Source organism: Megalobrama amblycephala, linkage group LG7 (genome assembly GCF_018812025.1).
Source record: "Megalobrama amblycephala isolate DHTTF-2021 linkage group LG7, ASM1881202v1, whole genome shotgun sequence".
Lineage (NCBI taxonomy): Eukaryota > Metazoa > Chordata > Actinopteri > Cypriniformes > Xenocyprididae > Megalobrama > Megalobrama amblycephala.
This window is the reverse complement of record NC_063050.1, coordinates 27,922,978-27,942,442: the sequence shown is the minus strand read 5'-3', so window position 1 is coordinate 27,942,442 and position 19,465 is coordinate 27,922,978. Positions and strand designations below refer to the sequence as shown.

Here is a 19,465-nt window from a genome sequence, read left to right as displayed (position 1 = left end):
TCATTCAGGCGTCTCATTAATAATGCGGAGGACAACATAATCCAAAGAGACGTAGTTGCAAAGCCAAGAAACGAGCTGTGTGCCTCTTTCATGTGCCTCGTGCGCGCTTGCTCGCATGCTCTCTGCTCAGTCATTACCGGGCGCCGTGCCTGCGCTCCCCCGCCCTTTCCAAACTACGTCTCCACAATCGTAACTAAGAGCTAAGACGTCGAACTTCCCTCGGTCCAAACTGGTACGCGAGAGCCCTCCCCTCCTCTCTCCGTCCCGCCTTTTCCGTTTGCCACCCTCGCTTGGGCTTGACCCGACTGGTGACGTAGGAGAGATTCCGTGGTGCCCACAGCCGTAGGCGCGCGCTGCGCTCGGGTATAAAATGGGCCCGGGACCCATCATTCGGCACTCTCTCAGTCGCTCCGACTCGAGAACCAGAGCATCAGCGGAGATAGCAGGGAATCAGTGGCTAAACTCCTCAGGCTAACTCGCTCTCGGCTTTGGTTCGGAATGGAAACATCAACTTTTACGCGGAGCCAACGCTCCTTTGCGCACAACTTTAAGAGTAAGTTTCTGCTTTTTCAATTTTCATCTTTAGTCTGAATGTGCTTTTAAATGCTTAAGTTTCTTAACTGTTCTAAGTATTAGAAATTAATGCATTTAAAATAATTAAGAATTTAGAATATGATCAAATTGGCTGTTGTAAATGTGCTTGGTTTTACGCAGGGACTGTTGGTTTGAATTAATTTGGTCTCTTGCGTGTATGATGTTTGCATTAATGTTTTAGTCCTTCAAATTAATATTTTATTCAAGTGTACGCATGTATTTAAAAATTTAAAGTTTTCGGAACTTGGAATTAGATTTAGATTCAAATAGATAGAGATAATAATATTTGGAGTAGTTGGTTATAAATGCAAAATTTGTAAGTTACAATCTTCAGTTATAAGTTTAGTCGCATTTTTTATGACAACTTTAAACTTATTAGTTTAAGCTCTGTAAACTTGTAATATCGTGTAGTAATGAGAGAAATTATTGTCACAACTTACACGGATGGAAACAAATACACTGTTATAATGAAGAAAACGTTTTAGTGCATCTGTAGAAATTCGTTTTTCAGTGACATTTTTCAAAAATCACTAGTCATTACTATCTTTTGGATTTTATTTTCATAAATGAATGTATATAAGATGAGACTTACGGACCATTATGAAGAACTCCCCTCTAGAGGAAACATGCACTTGAACGCGCTATTAAGACTTTGTGATGTGACGCGCTCCTCTCTTTCCATCAGGCGCGCTCTCGCTCTGGCTGGTTGTCTGGCTGGTCGTGGTAAAACCGGTGCCTGCGCAGAACTGCCCTCACCGGTGTGTGTGTTACCCGACCCCCATGACTGTGAGCTGCCAGGCGCAGAACTTCACCATTGTACCCCACGGCATGCCCTACGAATCCCAGCGCGTTTTTCTGCAGAACAACCGCATCACTGAACTGAGAGTGGGGTCTTTTGCTTTTGGCACACAGGTTTGTAGGAACATTTAATAGAACATTTAATATTTACATTTGTAAATATATATTTGAAAGATATCAGTCATTTTGGTTGCGTCATTTACTAATTTTGTGTTCTTTCTCAACATCTTCACCTCATTATCTTTTCCTCCCTCTACCCTTTTACTCCATCAATTCATCACATACCAGGTTTTGTGGCTCTTCGCCAACAACATCACCTGGATTGAGGCTGGTGCATTCAGCGAGCTACGGGATCTGGAGGAGCTCGACCTGGGCGACAACCCTCACCTGCACCGCCTTGAGGGTGGAGCTTTCCGCGGCCTGGAGAAGCTTCAGAGCCTGCACATGCACCGCTGCCGGCTGGCCGCCCTTCCCCACGACATCTTCCACAAGCTCTACAGCCTGCAGTTCCTCTACCTGCAGGAAAACCAGCTCCACTTCATCCAGGATGATCTCTTCGCCGACTTGATCAACCTCAGCCAGCTATTCCTGCACGGCAACCGCATCCGCACTCTGTCCGAGAATGTGTTCCGTGGCCTGGTCAACCTCGACCGTCTGCTGCTGCACGACAACAGAGTCCGTCAGGTCAATCGCCGCGCTTTCCGCGACCTGGGCCGGCTGACCATGCTCTTTCTCTTCAACAACTCCCTGGCAGAGCTGCCCGGTCAAGCCATGCGTGACATCTCCTCAATTGAGTTCCTGCGGCTGAACAACAACCCCTGGGCGTGCGGCTGTGAGGCTCGTCCCCTGTGGGAGTTCTTCAGGAGTGCCCGTGTGTCCAGCTCCGAGGTTCTGTGCGCTTCCCCAGCTCCTCGTCGTGGACAGGACCTGCGCTTCCTGAGGGAGATGGATTTCGCTCTGTGCCCACTTCCCGACCCCGGCTCCCTTGCTGGAACCACCACCACCACCTTCAGCACCAAGACCCGCTGGTGGTTCTCCAAGCACAAGCCCGTCAGCACTTCCAAGGGCATCTTTGAGAAGAGTTCCGAGACCAAGGCGTACCCCTACACTGGAGGAAAATCCCAACATCCCTCTATCACATCTACATCCACAAAGTATGAGCTTGGGGAGGAAGAGGCTCTGCTGCCCAAGCTTGACCCAGAAGAGTATTGGGCCAACTACGGCAATGAAGATGCAGGCATCACCTCCCTGCGCTGCTTCGAGCTTGAGTGCCCTCCCGAATTTGACTCTCTGCCTCCATCTTCCTCTTCTTCTCGCTCCTCGTCTTCTGTTCTCTTGCTGCTCTCCATGTCTGTCTTGACTCTCTGCATCCATCTTCTGTTTGGCTGAATCTGTCTATCTCAGACGAACTCTTTTCCCCCTCATTTTTCTCCTCTCTGGAGGAGGGAAAACCCTGTTTGCTCAATTTAACTCTTCAATGCCTTGATTCCTGTTTACCATCAGCCTCACCTGTATCTTTGTTCTGTTCAGTTTGAGCCTCTAGTTCTTGGTATCTAGAGGGCACTACACTGATTTAGGATACAGTGGGTAAGCAGGGAACGTTGGGCAGTACAGGCCCTTAATGGAAACTAATGAAAGCTGTTCACAGGGCTTGGCTAGTTAAGCAGATACTCGGTCCTTCTTTTTTGAGGACAAGTGTATTCTAAGCCATTTCTGTCACAGTCAGTGCAGACAGAGGATAGAAATTTCCATCTTAGGTTTACGTACAATATTTGTATGCTTTTAGACTTTTCAGCCATTCTAAGTGCTTCTATGATAGTTGTAATTATAGCTTGTGATGTCACTATGACACCCTCTGTCCAACAACACTACAGCTCCATTTTGTCAGTAGTTACTGGTAACAATAGCATAATGAGCAAATCTTTTTATTCCCTTTGAAGAGATCGAATGTAATATTTCATCTATTATAACAGAAGGGTCTAAAAATTATTCCGTGCTTGAAAAGCACAAAGGAACAGCGTGCCGCAACAAAGCAAGATAGACAAAGCACAATGGAGAGAGGAGTTTGAAAGTGTTGCAATACAGCTAAATCAAGAAAAGATACATAATGAGAGAGAGAGAAAGCACGCGCAAGAGAAAGAGAGACAGAGAGTACGCACAAGAGAAGGCGAAAGATTTCATTACATCACCCACCAGCTATGACAGCAATTATCACTTGTGTAAATACGACATCTTGGCAGAGGGAGCTGTAAATAGTGCTAAGAAAGGCCTTATGTTTGTCACTGTTCTGAATGGCCAAGAATGTCACTGTGAGTAATGTCTGTGATATTATATGAATGGTCAGTGCATGGAAAGATCAATCAATGGCACAAGAGTGTGCGAATGTTGTTGGTTTTTTTTTGTATATTTGTCAAAATACTGTTAACATGTTATGTTATTACTGTAAAATACACAACCTACATTGTTTCCAAGACTTTTGTTCTTTTATTCTTCGTTGCAAATAACAGCAAATTCCATCCTTTCTCATTTAAAGTATCAAACCAGTCAATCAACAACTAGCAGCTAGTTTAAAAAAAAAAAAAATGGCAAAATGCTAAAACTAGGACTGAATACAAGGCTGAGGACACTGTGGCAAGACTGTTTCTTGATATCAATTGACTATTTTGGCAAAGCCAATTGGAATATAAGTAAAATGTGCTTACTGACAGATTGGTGGACATTCAGAATAATGTCGACCATTGGTCACATGCTGTGATGAAAGCAGGTGCTAATACAGACTGTTTAGTCTGCTCTTTGTGGGCATGCTGAAGCCAATGGCTTTCTTTGGTGGTCCTTGCCTATTCCCTTTTCCTCCTCTTTGCAATAAAGAATGGAAATGCTTTAGGGAAAACAAACAGATAGAGCAAGGACAAGAGGAGAGAGAAAAGGAAAAGAAAAGGGAGAGAAAAAGAAAAAGCACAGAGAGCAGGGGTGGATGTGGGCGGAAGAGGCGAAGAGATGGATGATAAAGGATGGACATGCTGATAAAGAAGGAAAAATGTAATCTAAAGTTCCAATATGTAACAATCAGAAAGGTTTTTTTGGTCAACTGTTAATTCTAGCAATATCCTGTTTTGTGTTTACCCAGAGACGCAAATAATACTTTTTGTCCGACAGATGTTTCCATGACAAATGTATGTCTGTAATTGTTTTTATGATGTGCGAATGTACATATCTCAGCCGGACGGGTAAGGTCAAACTGCCTTGAGGTGCTCTCGAGTGACCATGTTTGTGAGGTCGCTCACAGATGACCAAAGCATTAGTTATACCTTTTTACCCAGAATGTATGCATTTGAATGTAAGAATATGAAAGAATGAGCTGCTGAATCTTTTCACTATAACACATTGACGGACAGAAAGCATGACAAAAGAATAAATGCTTATCTGTGGATACGAAACATCTTTGGTGTGGGCGTACTTTCTTTATATCTTCATCCAACGGCTACGACTCTACAGTATAATCTCACATGTGCCTTCTCTCCCTCGCATCTTTCAGTCTGACCTCCCTTGACACATACAGACAGACAGACAAATAGACAGACACACTGGTGCACACACACACACACATCTACACCTCACTGTTTGAAAGTTCTTTGAAGGCAACATCATTCACTATAACATGCAGTTACCATGCAACGCACTGGCCACCATTCAGAGTTGCAAAGTATGCAAGACGTGCGCACACCGGCCAACACAACTAAACACACCCCTTATCTGACAAAAAGATGCAAAAGGATGATGTTATTGGAAAAGGTATTCACAAAGCATTCCAGCTGTGGTATTGAATTGGTTTTTGTCAATTCAGATTCAGAAAGCCTTTCTTTCTTTCTTTCTAAAGCTGTACTGTCTTTAGCAGATGGGTTTCACTGAAAGAGCAGCAAGATGCAGAGAGCCTGCTTCAGTCTCCCACCATGTGCAAAGGCAGGCTGTGCTTAACACAAACGTGAGCATGCACACACACACACACACACACACATACACATACACATACACACAGGGTCCCGGTGAGAGGCTCAAGTGCTTTTTCTCTCAATTCCACAGTAAATGTCCATGAAAACTACTGCCAACAGGCTGTTTCATTTTTCATCCAATGCTATAATCTTCAGCCTGTTTGAGTTACATCTTGCACTTATTGTAGATTAAATATATTAATGTCATGTGAATTACGCTTTTGTCAAAATTTTGTAGACTCTGCCAGACTATGATTATATTATTTAACTAGTTAATTAGCCAACAAATTTAGTAAACTGTTTATGGCCAATTATGATGCTATTTTTTGAATCAGGCCTTTGATATCTGCATCTCGATGCCCCATTGGACGGAGTGCAGTTACGCAAATAGTCCCTTCATCATCCCACCCACCATCTGCGTTCCCATTGGCTGTCAGCCACGCTATTTAATAATGAGACACAATGAGTTGGCTAGCAATAAAGGGGTGCCGACCATGCCAATATCACTGAATATTAGGTGAAGAATGAGTCATTGAATCGCATGAATGGGGGATATGTGTGAGGAAGACAGAAATGGGAGGGGCAACGACTTACTTTGTGTGTTTGTGCGTGTGTGAGTGTGTGTGTTTGTGTGACAGTGAGTTTACCGGAAGTTGCTCATCACAGTGAGTGTTTGGAAGTGTTGATAATCGCCCCCATGAGAAAGAAATGTCATATCGACATATACAAGCAAACACACCTTTGGTGTGTTGTTCAGTTCATTTATGCAGAGAGGTGCACACATTTGCAGAGCTGAAATTGCATTTTCTCTCTAACAAACATGATTACAAATTACATAATCACAAATTTCTCATTTGTAGCTGCTGCTGGGGTTTCATTCAGTATAAATTAGCAATAATTTTAATACATTCCCACATCTCTGTCTAGCATGCAGTTCAGCACAGCTCAAAGCTCTCTTTCTTTGTTACACGTTGGTTTCTTTTTTTTTCACAATCTCTCTTCTTTCGGTCTTTCCGCTCTGTTTGTCGTCATCAGCTCCTCTCTCACCCCTCCCTCACCAACGTTTTCCAATTCACTCCCTCTGCTTCCTTACTTTCTCCAGCTCTTTTTGACAAGTGCATGTCACCTTTATCTTCCCATCACCCATCTCCCCTGACACTCTCCTCGATTCTCCGTCTTTTGGGTTTAATTATAGGTGTTCAGAGACCGGTGCTTTGTTAAATAATGAACCCAAGTATCGATTTGTGATTGATGCCCAGCATTTAATGTTGTCCTCATTACCATTGAGACTATCTGTAACGTGATGAAAATACAGAGTGGAGAAGGTGCTGATTTGATGCGTCAACTCCCATTTATCCCTTAAACACACTGACAGGTTTTCTTCTTCTATGCTTTGATGTGCTTTTAAAGTACGAGTGCCGAAAAACTCATATCCCTCTGTGCAAATGGAAGAAAGAGACAGTGGCTGACGTTAAAACTTGAAAGAGAACCAAAAGGGAGACAGAGAGAGAAAGACAGACAGACTGCAAGAGACATCAGCATGGCTGAAATAGTGTGTGAAGCGGTGAATAAAATGCAGGGAGGAGTGAGAGGAGATGTGAGATATTTGAGTCACATTCTTGGCAGATTCCGGCGCCGCAGACATTTGGAGAGTTTATGAATTGCGTATGCAAAGTCGCACACTTGCGCGGGTGCACACATACACAACCATTTAGCCCTAATCACACTTTTGCAGAGCGCGGCACTCTTCCCGCAGTGAGGCAGACGGTTTTCAAATAGAGTGCGTCATCGCTCTCATCACTGGACCTTAGAGGTTTCACGTGCCTCCACTGCCTGCATATCAATCTCACACACATACCTGCAACTCAACTGTCTGACAATACTGCTTTCATGTGAAACTTAAAGCAAAGACCTTAATCCAAATCTTCCATATTCACTGCATCCATATAAGTCTGATTAAAGCTGTCAGTTAAGAAAGCCCTTTAGATGTGTACTTGGGTGGTTGCATGTATTTGTGTGTGTGTGTGTGTGTGTGTGTGTGTGTGTCTCTTTACCAAAACCTAATGAGCTGCCTTCAAAGGCAACACAACCCAGTCTCAAGGGAAAACACTATACTGCGAGGCGCCAATTTAGTATGAATTCAAACAATGTGAACCCAACCCCTAAACATAACTGTCACTGGGGCATAAGCAGATCGTACAAATGAGATTATATGAATTCATATGAATTAGCCATCAATTCACCAAAACATAAAATAGTTACAAATTGCCAAATTTACGTTAAAATGCATAACGAAAACTCTACCTGACTGGTCGGTGCAAAAGCAAGCCAAACAGCAGACCAATATGGTTAAGGTTAGGGTACTGTAAGTGTGAGAGTGGAATTTAGGGTTTATTGGGGCCAAGAAATTTGTTTGTTTCAGAAATTTGTTTCCCATACTACATACAACATCCGCCATTGTGACTGTGTTCCTTGATATACGATGCGACAAAAAATACTAAAATAATTTACTCCACTGAAGAACAATTATACCACAATGAACAAATTTCTTGGTACCAACAGGACTTGGGTGATTCTTCAATGGTAACTTTTGGCTCTGAGGACATTTAAAACATAAATTTAATACTTTTCACACTCGTACTAGTTAATTTAAGTAGTCCAAATAAAAACAATGAAAATTATTGCATCAAAGGAGAATTCTGTCATTTCCAACACATACCAAATTATGCGTTGTGTTTAATCGATTTCTTTTGTGGAAATGACAATGGTACGGAGCCCCGCACATGACATGCGCATGATTTACTAATTCGTTCCCTCAACTTACTAAATCGTGTGCACGATTTAATATTTCGTTCCCTCGATTTATAAATCATGATTTAATGTGCATGATTTATAAATCGAGGGAACGAATTAATAAATTGTGTGCACAATTTAGCCTACTATTTTTTTTTCCTGCATATCATGCCCAGGGCTCTGTAGAATGGTGAAAATGACATTTTTAACATTTTTGGAATAAAATGACAGACTACTTTGTTTTGCTAGGGCTAATTTCCTAACTAGCATCTCATGTATCCTAAATACATACAATTAAACAATACATTTTGCACTTCTTGCATGATTTAACAAAATTACAGCTCAATTTAAAATGACATACAATAAAATATTCTCCATTTACCTTGATAGTTCTGTTTTTTATTGTTTTTTTTTTTAAAGCATGTTTTTCACTGACACTGTTGTCTCCTTGGCAACCAGGTACATTAACTTAATTAGTAGCGAAATTATAGAAACCAAAGTTGAAGAAACACCCACTTATAATTTACAGATCTTTGCCATTTTTGTTTTTTAACCTTTCCAGTGTGACATCAACATAAAAAGCATACTGCTTTTTGCATATTATCTAGGAGGCATGCATATTTGGACACAAGGTGTGTATGTGAGTGTCTTTTTTGTGAGTGCACTGAAATGCACCGTTACACAGCTCCATCATCTGGAACTTTTGACTGCATTTGGTTTTAGGGTTTTTGGGTAGTTGACATGACATGTCAAGTAGTGACACCTTATCATGCTTGAAATATTATGTGAAGTTCAGGCTAGAATAGATGTTTTAAAACTGCTAGTACCATCTGCTTGCACTTATTTCTGCAAAGCTAGACACTTGTTTGCATTAACAACCAAATCAGGATCCAAGTTGGAATGGTGGAGATGAAATGCACACTTTCATCTCTAAGGGGCCGTTCACACAGGATGTGCTCTTGCATTCAAAACAGTCAGACAGAGCAGAACCCAGGAGACAGTCTCCAGATGTCCTTAAATGCTGGACTATTTTTAACTTGACATGACATCTTAAAAACGCATCACTTATGGCAGAAGACGCAATATCCTGACGGGTCCCAGCACCTAAAATATGCACTTTGTTATTTACATATAAATTGTAACCTAAGATTTTGATGGGAAAAAAAAAATAAAAAGAAAAGAATACCCATGTTACTTCTCAAATTGCTATTTATTTCTTTACTGTCTGCTATTGGGAAAACAGTGTTGGGCAGTAACTAGTTACTTATAACTAGTTACAGTTAATAATATTACTTTTTGCAACTACAACCCGAATTCCAGAAATGTTGGGATGTTTTTTAAATTTGAATAAAATGAAAATTAAAAGACATTCAAATGACATGAGCCAATATTTTATTCACAATAGAACAGATAGCATAACAAATGTTCAAACGGAGAAATTGTACACTTTTATCTACTAAATGAGCACATTTCAAATACGATGCCTGCTACAGGTCTCAAAAAAGTTGGCTCAGGGGGAACAAATGGCTGAAAAAGCAAGACATTTTGAAAAGATTCAGCTGGAAGAACATCTAGCAACTAATTAAGTTAAATTATATCAGGTCTGTAACATGATTAGCTATAAAAGGGATGTCTTAGAGAGGCAGAGTCTCTCAGAAGTAAAGATGGGCAGAGTTGTGAAAGAGTGCATAAAAAGAATGTTGAATACTTTAAAAACAATGTTCCTCAACGTCAAATTGCAAAGGCTTTGCAAATCTCATCATCTACAGTGCATAACATCATCAAAAGATTCAGAGAAACTGGAGAAATCTCTGTGTGTAAGGGACAAGGCCGAAGACCTTTATTGGATGCACGTGGTCTTTGGGCCGTCAGACGACACTGCATCACTCATCTGCATGATCGTGTCAATGACATTACTAAATGGGCCCAGGAATACTTCCAGAAACCACTGTTGGTAAGCACAATCCGCCGTGCCATCTGCAGATGCCAACTAAAGCTCTCATGCAAAAAGGAAGCCATATGTGAACATGGTCCAGAAGCCGTCATGTCCTGTGGGGCAAGGATCATTTAAAATGGACTGTTTCAAAGTGGAAAAGTGTTCTATGGTCAGACGAGTCCAAATTTTCGGGCTAAAGAAAAGGGAGACCTTCCAGCGTGTCATCAGCATTCAGTTCAAAAGCTAGCATCTCTGATGGTATGGGGGTGCATACAGTATGGGCACCTTGCATGTTTTGGAAGGTACTATGAATGCTGAAACGTATAAGGTTTTAGAGCAACATATGCTCCCCTCCAGACGACGACTATTTCAGAGAAGGCCTTGTGTATCAGGACAGCAGGACAATGCAAAACCACATACTGCAGCTATTACAACAGCATGGCTTCGTCGTAGAAGAGTCCGGGTGCTGAATTAGCCTGCCTGCAGTCCGGATCTTTCACCTATAGAGAAAAATACTTCAAAAGACGACCACAAACTCTTCAGCAGCTGGAAACCTATATCAGGCAAGAATGGGACCAAATTTCAACACCAAAACTCTAGAAACTCATAACCTCGATGCCCAGACATCTTCAAACTGTTTTGAAAATAAGAGGAGATGCTACACCATAGTAAACATGCCCCCGTCCCAACTATTTTGAGACCTGTAGCATCAAATTTGAAATGAGCTCATTTTGTGCATAAAATTGTAATATTTCTCCATTTAAACATTTATGTTATCTATGTTCTATTGTGAATAAAATATTGGCTCATGTGATTTGAAAGTCTTTTAGTTTTCATTTTATTCAAATTTAAAAAAACATCCCAACATTTCCGGAATTCAGGTTGTAATTACTAATAAGATTTCAGAAATAATATTACAGTTACAATCCATAAACAGCTCATTACTTAGTTACTTTTGATGCCTCAACCCCTACTGATTTGAAATCCAACAATCCAATAATTTCTAGATTTATTTTCATAATTTTCATGACTTGCACAGGCTTGTGAAGTCACCAGTGCAGCAGGCAAGCTAGGAATATGGAAATTCTTACATTCAGCAGATGGAAATATTGCCATTACATTGATTTTGTCAGGAAAAATGATGATATGAACACCGTTGTGTAAGTTGTGGCATTATTTTATCATGAAATATAATCATATATTGGTAACAGCTACAATTAGCTTCAAGCTACACATGACAATTAATGAGATTAATACAACACTTTTACTTAAAAGTCACTATCAATCACCATGAGTGTTTGTAATAATTTCTGACTACGATCCAATGTGGATTTTGGTCTAATGATGAGGCAGAACATTTTAGTATTTTATTAGGAAGATACACAAATATTACTTTTGAAAGGAGTAACTAGTAGCGAGTAATATGTTACATTTTTTAAGTAACAAGCCCAACAATGAGCTTGACTTCTTGTGAATGTGTAAAGAGCTGTTTCTGATCATTGACAGTGATTCTAACTTTTGTTCTTCTTAATAGCGTCACATTTCTGTCACACTCTATCAGGTGAGAAGAAAAGACTTGTGAGGACAATTTCAGTTTTGTTTCCCATCGACCCACACTACACTATTAATACATTTTCGCCAGACAGTTGATGACGAAACAGATGAACAAATTAAGCGTCATTCATTTTTTCCTTCTCCTGGCAATCCTTTGATTCTGCATCCAGAGTTATAATCAGTCAGACCCTGGCACCCACATATGAATTACATGAACATCCACCCAGCATTTTTTCTTTCTTATTGTGCTTTGAATGCTTAGAGTTTTTTGTGATGAAGCTATAGTCACAGACTCACTCATTTTCCACTTTTGTTCAATGTCCAAATTTGAGCAATCTGCAGCAACCTGCAACACTGACTCACGTCACAGATTCACAGTCAATAGTTAAAGGGGTCATGAATTGAGAAATCAAATTTTCCTTGAACTTTTGACATATAATTATCCAATCTGACAGAATGTATTAAAGAAGTAAAACTTTGGATGACTAGTAATTTTCTTCTATTAAATTCAGATAAGACTGAAGTATTACTTATTGGACCAAAAACCTGTACACAAAATCTCTCAGACTACAATCTGCATTTAGAAGGATGTACTGTTACTCCATCCTCGACAGTTAAAGACCTGGGTGTTATATTAGACAGCAACTGTCCTTTGAAAATCATATTTCATATGTTACAAAAACAGCCTTCTTCCACCACAGAAACATTACTAAGATACGGAATATGTTATCTATTTCTGATGCAGAAAAGTTAGTTCATGCTTTCATGACATCTCGACTAGATTACTGTAATGCATTATTAGCTGGTTGTCCTGCTTCATCAATATACAAGCTACAATTAGTACAAAATGCAGCTGCTAGAGTTCTTACCAGGTCAAGAAAATATGATCATATAACACCAATTTTATCATCTCTACACTGGTTACCTATTAAGTTCCGTGTCGATTATAAAGTATTGCTAATGACCTATAAGGCTCTAAATGGTTTAGCTCCCGTGTACTTAACTGATCTTCTATTGCCCTACAATCCTTCACGCTCTTTAAGATCACAAAACTCTGGACCTCTGGTTGTACCTATAGCTAAGTCCACTAAAGGAGGGAGAGCGTTTGCACATTTGGCTCCGAAACTCTGGAATAGCCTTCCTAATAATGTTCGGGGCTCAGACTCGCTCACCCAGTTTAAATCTAGATTAAAGACGCATCTCTTTAGCCAAGCATTCACATAATGCATCTCATATCAGATCAATTGCACATGACTATCTTTGCTTAATGTTATGAACAGCAGCTACGCTAATTATTCTCCATTTGCTTTTCTGTTTTGTGACTAGAGAGGACTTCAGCTTCAGTTTGGATCCAGCCTCTTCAGATGACCAACACCTATGAAGAGACGGCGCCAACTCCTGCGAGGACTTCAGAAGACGCAATCATCTGGATCAACATGCACATTACACAATTTCTATATCCTAATTATTGTTAATGTAATTCATTTTTCAGGAGCTCATTGCTTCTACGTTCAGTTAAACTGCTAACAGTGATTGTAAATTAATTGCCTAAATTATTACATTATTTGCTAATCTGCATTCTTTAAATTGTAATGTTGACATGCATTCTCTGTAAAGCTGCTTTGAAATGATATGTATCGTGAAAAGCGCTATACAAATAAATGTGAATTGAACTGAATTGAATAAGAGGTCATTGTAATATAAAAATATCTATTAAGTTTCAGAACTCAAAACTTCCTTGTTAGTCCAAAAACAGATTTTATTGAAACCAAGCTCAGAAAACAACTTGTTTCGCATTTTGTCACATTATTACGTCATAGTACGTTGGGCGGATCACATTATGAAATAAATGTTTTTCTCTAATATACATTGGCCACAATTAATGGTACCCATATAAATTGTTATGAGTACAATTTTCCGCACACCAGGGTGAAAATGTCCAGCCATGGCTTCCTGTTTCACAGGACTATTAATATAAGCGAACAACAAGGTCAAATTTCATTTTATCATCCATCACAATGAGTAAATCCAAAGAATTTAGTTCTGCTGTGCAGCAAAAAGTTGTTGACCTTCACAAACTAGAAAGTCAAAAACACTCAAAAAAAAAGAACTTTCACTGTTGTTAGTTTCACTCAAACCACCCTTGTTCACATAACTTAAAAAACTCATGTAACTACATGAACGTAATTTAACTGCATTGTTTCTACTAAAATTGAGTATTGTCAGCTATACTTAGTAAGTGTTTGTTCAATCAACTTAACATTGCTGAGTGAAACGCACAAATTATTGTTGACATAACTAACTGTGCAGTGGTCCATATAGTTCCCAGCATGCTTTGCAAGGGACTGCATTAGGAGAGTAAATTTAGGGATTAAAGTGTTATTTTATGTGTTTTTCAGTAAAGGGAAAGATGTTGTTAGTTTATGTTAGTGTTTAATGTTCAGTTATGATGGACATTTAGAGTAGTTTCTGTAATGTTTTTGAATTTTGTGGTTACCATCATGCAGAAGAGTGTCGCCTGTGTTTAGGCTGTGCGCACTCATATACGCATGATTATAGGATGAAATTCCTGCTCTCAATTCAATTGAGTTTGTTCAATTAGTTATTTTTTGAGTGCAATGGGGTGAGGGGCTGCATTCTGATATGTTGTATCCTTTTTATTTAAATGATTATTCAAAAAAAAAAAAAAAAAAAATGACCTTACTTAATAATGTTATGTTGATTACGTAAACTGCACATATAAATATTATGTAATAGTGACATTCAAATGATTTGTATTTACTCAAAGAAATTTTTTCAGCTTTACTTGAATTTCTTTTGTTCATTCAACTAAATAGTTTTTTGTACAAATTACTCAATATTGCTGCTTGGAACCACTTGACACTTGTTTTTTAAGTAAATCCAACAATTCATTTTTTTGAGTGAAAATAGCACAAAACAGAAAGTAAAGAAATGTAAGAAAATAGCATGAAAAATTCCATTTCCACCATCAGGGCAATAATTAAGAAGTTCCAATGAACAGGAAATGTTACAAATCTGCCTGGAAGAGGACGTGTGTCTATAATGTCTTAATGCAAGATTATATATTACACACACATATATACATACATATATAAATAAAGGCAGCAAACACTCAAGATGGATTTAAATTTTTTTTTAAAAAAGTACCCCATGTGTACAATTAAATATACTGCTGGATCTTTAATGTTGTGGGTCTATTTTTCTGCCAGAGATCCAGGAAATCTTGTTCAGATACATGCCATCATGAAATCAAATAGCAACAGATAAAAAAATTCAAAACCTGACTGCATCTGCTACAAATGTTATAATGGGACTTGTTTGGATCTTCCATCAGGACAGTGATCCAAAACAAACATCAAAATCAACAACAACAAAAGGGTAATTGAGTACAAAATTAAGGTCCTGCCATGGCCACCCCAGTCCCATTACCTGAACCCTTCAGAAAACTTAAGAGGAAAGTGTTTCAACATGGATTTGGGAAACTGAAGGATCTGGAATGATATGTATGGAGGAATGATAGGGCTGCACAATTAATCGAATTTGTGATCGTGATTACAATTACGGATCCCACAATTATGTAATCATTCAAAGGCACAATTACAAAAAAAGTCTTACATTATTGTGTGTGCTTAAGATGTTTTTTCTTTCTTTTTACAGGTTATTTTAAGGGTTTTTCCATAGTTTTAATTAGTTTTAGGATACTGTAACATTATAACACTATCATTTTTTTTTTTTTTTTGTATTTAAAGAAGAAACCAAACCAATGTATAGTTAACATTTGAGGCGTAATGCTATAGAAAAGGAATAAAAGTTTTTCAGGAAGAGTGTTTTCAGCTTGTTTATTTTGATAGTACAATATGGCATGCAGTCTTTTCAAACAATGGCATAAAGCTATTCAAAACATCATTCAATGTAAATTTTGATAATCGTAATTAATAATCGCAATTACAATTTCAAGGGAATAACTAATAAAAAATTTAGTCTCAGTTTATTAAACTCTGGACTAGAAAAAGTCTATTTAAAACCATGACAGAGAAAGCAGATTTCTGTTAATCTGGTTTAAAGGGCCATTTTAGCCTATAGGACTATGCTTAATCTCTGTCTTGGAAACTGCTCCATAGACTGACATCTGATATTTTATATATTCATTTTATGTAAGTAGTCTGCTACTGTTATAAAGATCTCATTGATTTACATTACAAGCTATCAGAATTTCTTCTTACTTATTGGCCATATAAATATCAGCAACTGCCGCAAATTGCATATTTTTGCTCAGTTTGGGGTAAAATTGAGGTGTTTTTCCCCGCTTATGAGCTCCTCCTATTTCACAGTAAGCCACAAAAGCCTGATTTATCAAATATGATACTAAACAAACAAACAAAAACATACAATTTTTAAAATATTTTGATTAAAGGTTCAATTAATGGTTTCATTAAAAAAATCTGACTATTTCATATATCAGGTTTTACAGAGTTAATACTATTTTTATTAAAAGAGCTTTTTAATTCATCATATGTCTATGCCCATATTTATGTCTTCCTTCCTGCGTTCCTTATCAAGTCTTTTAAATTTTCTGTCCCTCATCTTCCACTGCACGCACACGGTCTCTCTCTCCGCATCATCTTGTCTACGTCCTCCCTGCTGCTGTTTTCGTCATTCTATTCTCTTTTGTTTAAATTCCTGCCTCTTCTCCTTCTACACCCTTTCTCATGTCTCCTCTACAAACTCTTTCGCTCTTTGTTCTACTTCACGCCTAAGCCTATTTTTGCTCCTGCTTGTCTCGGCAGTGCGTAGAAGGATCTCAGTGAGTCAAAAATAAACCAGGACAGATGCAGAGTTGTGCCCTGGGACACTCATGGATCCCCTATCATCCCTCTCAAGATGGCCGACGATAATGAGTCATCCTCTGCCTCTCCATTCATCTGCCTGGCAGACTGTGCACTCTCAAAGAAAAAAAACTCTCTTCTTCCTACACGGACAGAGACAGACAGACAGACAGACAGAAGATAGACGATAGATAGATAGATAGATAGATAGATAGATAGATAGATAGATAGATAGATAGATAGATAGATAGATAGATAGATAGATTGATTGATTGATTGATTGATTGTGTCAGTGGGGCCATCATGTGATTGTTTTTGTGAAGCATATATTCAACCAGAAAATATAAATTATCACCCAATTGTTTGAGGCAGGAGATGAAGGCACCTGGAATGTACTGTGTTTTACTTTAAAGACTTTTAAGCTGTTTTTGCTTCACCATTTGAGCCTGATTATCATTTGTAGTTTTCATGGGTTTCCGATGCCCTCAAGAGGTGAAAGTTTGCAACAGTGTTATCCAATGACCCAGATTTACCTCTGCTGCTCAGTATGGTTTGATTAATATAAGAAATCCATTGATTAGGTCAGTGGGAATGCTTTGTCTATTTATAATCTGTCTGTTCATTTCATAACCGAGAATAATAATAACAACAATAATAATTACAAATAAAAATACTCAAATTCTGATGGCTGATGTGTACAAACTCCTATATATTTATACAGATCAGTGATGGTTTTAGCAATAAAAGCATGTTTTTTATGTTTCGGATTAATTGTTCAATTGCTTTTTTTATACTGCGAAGACGTACTGCATTAAATCAACACATAGTGGATGCATGCTTTTTATTTCCAAAACCTGTTTAGCACAAACTCCGCCCCGCAGTCGATTCTGAAGATTGTGTCAATCACAGTGCCGATCACCTACATAATGCTACAAGAGATACTAACACTTAAACCTACCTGACAACCTTAAACTTTTTTTTTTTTTTTTTTGGGGGGGGGGGGGGGGGGGGGGGGGGGCTCACACATCCACTATGTATTGGATTTAATGCAGTACACTCTCAGAAAAAAAAAAATGTGTAAAAATTGTACCTTTAGGGATACAAAAGATTGTCATTGGTGCAGTACCCTTAAAAGGACATCTTTGTAGCTGTTGTACCCCTAAAGGTACAATTTTTTCTGTAAAAAGTTTTTTTTTCTGAGAGTGTACGTCACTGCACTACAGGCTTCAGTGAGGACATCTTGAAATACTGGGCTGCTTTCTTCTGCCCACAAATCTGTGGTACTCCTGCCCACAAAATGACATACAAATTCTGGACACGAGGGGGCAGCATTGTACAAATATCATCAAATTATTTCTAAAGTTTTTTTTACAGTATTTGAACAAAGAAAAAAAAAGATTATGTGATTACAAAATAATTATATTTAAACAAAGCATATATTAAGAAAGATATATCTGAATTAATCAGCTGATCTTGTAGGTTAAACTAAAAAACAGAAATGAATTAAAACTGTGTCACACTGCATGGTTTCAGCTTTAGGTTTAAAGCAAATGCATTGTTTTTGAAAATTACAGAAACAGAAATGAGTTTGTGTAGAGTAAAAAACATCTATGAACATGACTTGTTATGCAAGAAGCAATGAATACAAATAAGAAAATAAAAAGTATTATTCAGATATAACCACTTAAATTTCAGTTCTGTAAAAGTGTGCCAAAAGTCATGGCTTTGATTATCAAGGAATGTATGAACTGATAAACTGTGTGCTTTTAATAGTTAAATTAAAATGCTATCATTATTTACTCACCATCATGTGGTTCCTATACCCAGTATATGGTTTTGTCTGTGGAACATAAAGCGAGAACTTTGTGAACAAAGCAGTCATGCTCCAAAAAGGACTAACAACACCTTAACAGTGGTCCGTATGATTTGTGCACTGAATTTAAAGTCTTCTGATATCAAACAATAGCTTTGCATGGGAAACAGACCAAAAGTTCACTGAAAATCATTCCTATCTCCTCCACAGATCTATAACTTAAACTTTATTCTTTAGTCTGCATATAATGCCACCAAAGATTTTCAGTGAATAATTAGCTAGTATGACTTAATATAATGACAGAACACTTTGAATATGGGCGCACGAGTCATATGGATCACTTTTGTGGTGATTTTATCCTTTTTGGAGCTTTCATTTAAAGCTGCAGTCCGTAACTTTTTTTGGTAAAAAATTATCCAAAATCAATTTTTGAGCAAGTACATATCCAGCCAGTGTTCAAAACTATCTCCTTATCTTAGCTCGATTCACAACGGTAAGCTTGAAATAATGTTTTATAATAAAAGCGACCTGGTGGATTTCCGCGGGGAATTCGAGCATACAGCAGTTCGTCTTTGCATCATTACGTCACGTCAGAAAGGAAGGAGTCCAGGCTAGTCGGTTTTATCACGTGAGGATGCTGCTTTTCTCACAGCAGCTGAAATCATTTTGATGGCGGATTGTAATCCAGAAAGATCCAAAAAATGACAGTCATCAGTGACAACTGGAGATTCACCCATAGTCAAAAAGCAAAAGACTCTAGACAGCAGAGTGGTTACAGAAATTGAAATCAACAGGTAATGCTAATTACCTATACACTAAATACACATAGTCACGCAATGCTGATGTTGTTAACATTAACAATTTGAGAACAAAGTATAACAACAATAATAATTTGCATGGTTTGGCGTGATCTGAGCTAAGCGATCGTTAGATTTAATCACCATTGGCAGCGTGATTTATTGTAAGCTAATGCTTTTCCCCTCAGTTGGTCAGAACAAAAGTGGCAGATATGTTACTTACTTGTTTAGATGACATTTTCCGGTGAAAATTCCTACATTGGTCATACTTCAAAACTACAATCTGTGATTCTGATATGGTGACTGACAGCAAACATTAGATTCATCCGCGCTGACGAGCTGTG

At 38.4% G+C, this 19,465-nt stretch overlaps 1 protein-coding gene and 1 long non-coding RNA gene across 2 annotated transcripts in view; one reads left to right on the top strand and one right to left on the bottom strand.

The window, feature by feature from the left end:
• The window catches only part of LOC125272228, a 45,590-nt gene that overhangs the window by 24,437 nt on the left and 1,688 nt on the right, over positions 1-19,465 (bottom strand). Inside the window, exon 2 of the long non-coding RNA XR_007185792.1 lies at positions 18,316-18,351. This is a non-coding gene — a long non-coding RNA (uncharacterized LOC125272228). The remainder of the gene's footprint in view (positions 1-18,315; positions 18,352-19,465) is intronic.
• rtn4rl2a (reticulon 4 receptor-like 2 a) lies at positions 311-4,829 on the top strand. Its single transcript, XM_048196876.1, has 3 exons — positions 311-553; positions 1,280-1,506; positions 1,681-4,829. Exons 1-3 carry the CDS (start codon positions 499-501, stop codon positions 2,779-2,781), a joined length of 1,383 nt encoding a protein of 460 aa, XP_048052833.1. The 5' UTR covers positions 311-498; the 3' UTR covers positions 2,782-4,829.

Excerpts from the sequence above, each read along its gene's own strand:
- rtn4rl2a (XM_048196876.1), top strand. The coding sequence starts at position 499 with ATGGAAACATCAACTTTTACGCGGAGCCAACGCTCCTTTGCGCACAAC. Across the intron at positions 554-1,279 it reads CTTTGCGCACAACTTTAAGA|GCGCGCTCTCGCTCTGGCTG; the intron begins GTAAGTTTCTGC and ends TCTTTCCATCAG. Across the intron at positions 1,507-1,680 it reads CTTTTGCTTTTGGCACACAG|GTTTTGTGGCTCTTCGCCAA; the intron begins GTTTGTAGGAAC and ends ATCACATACCAG.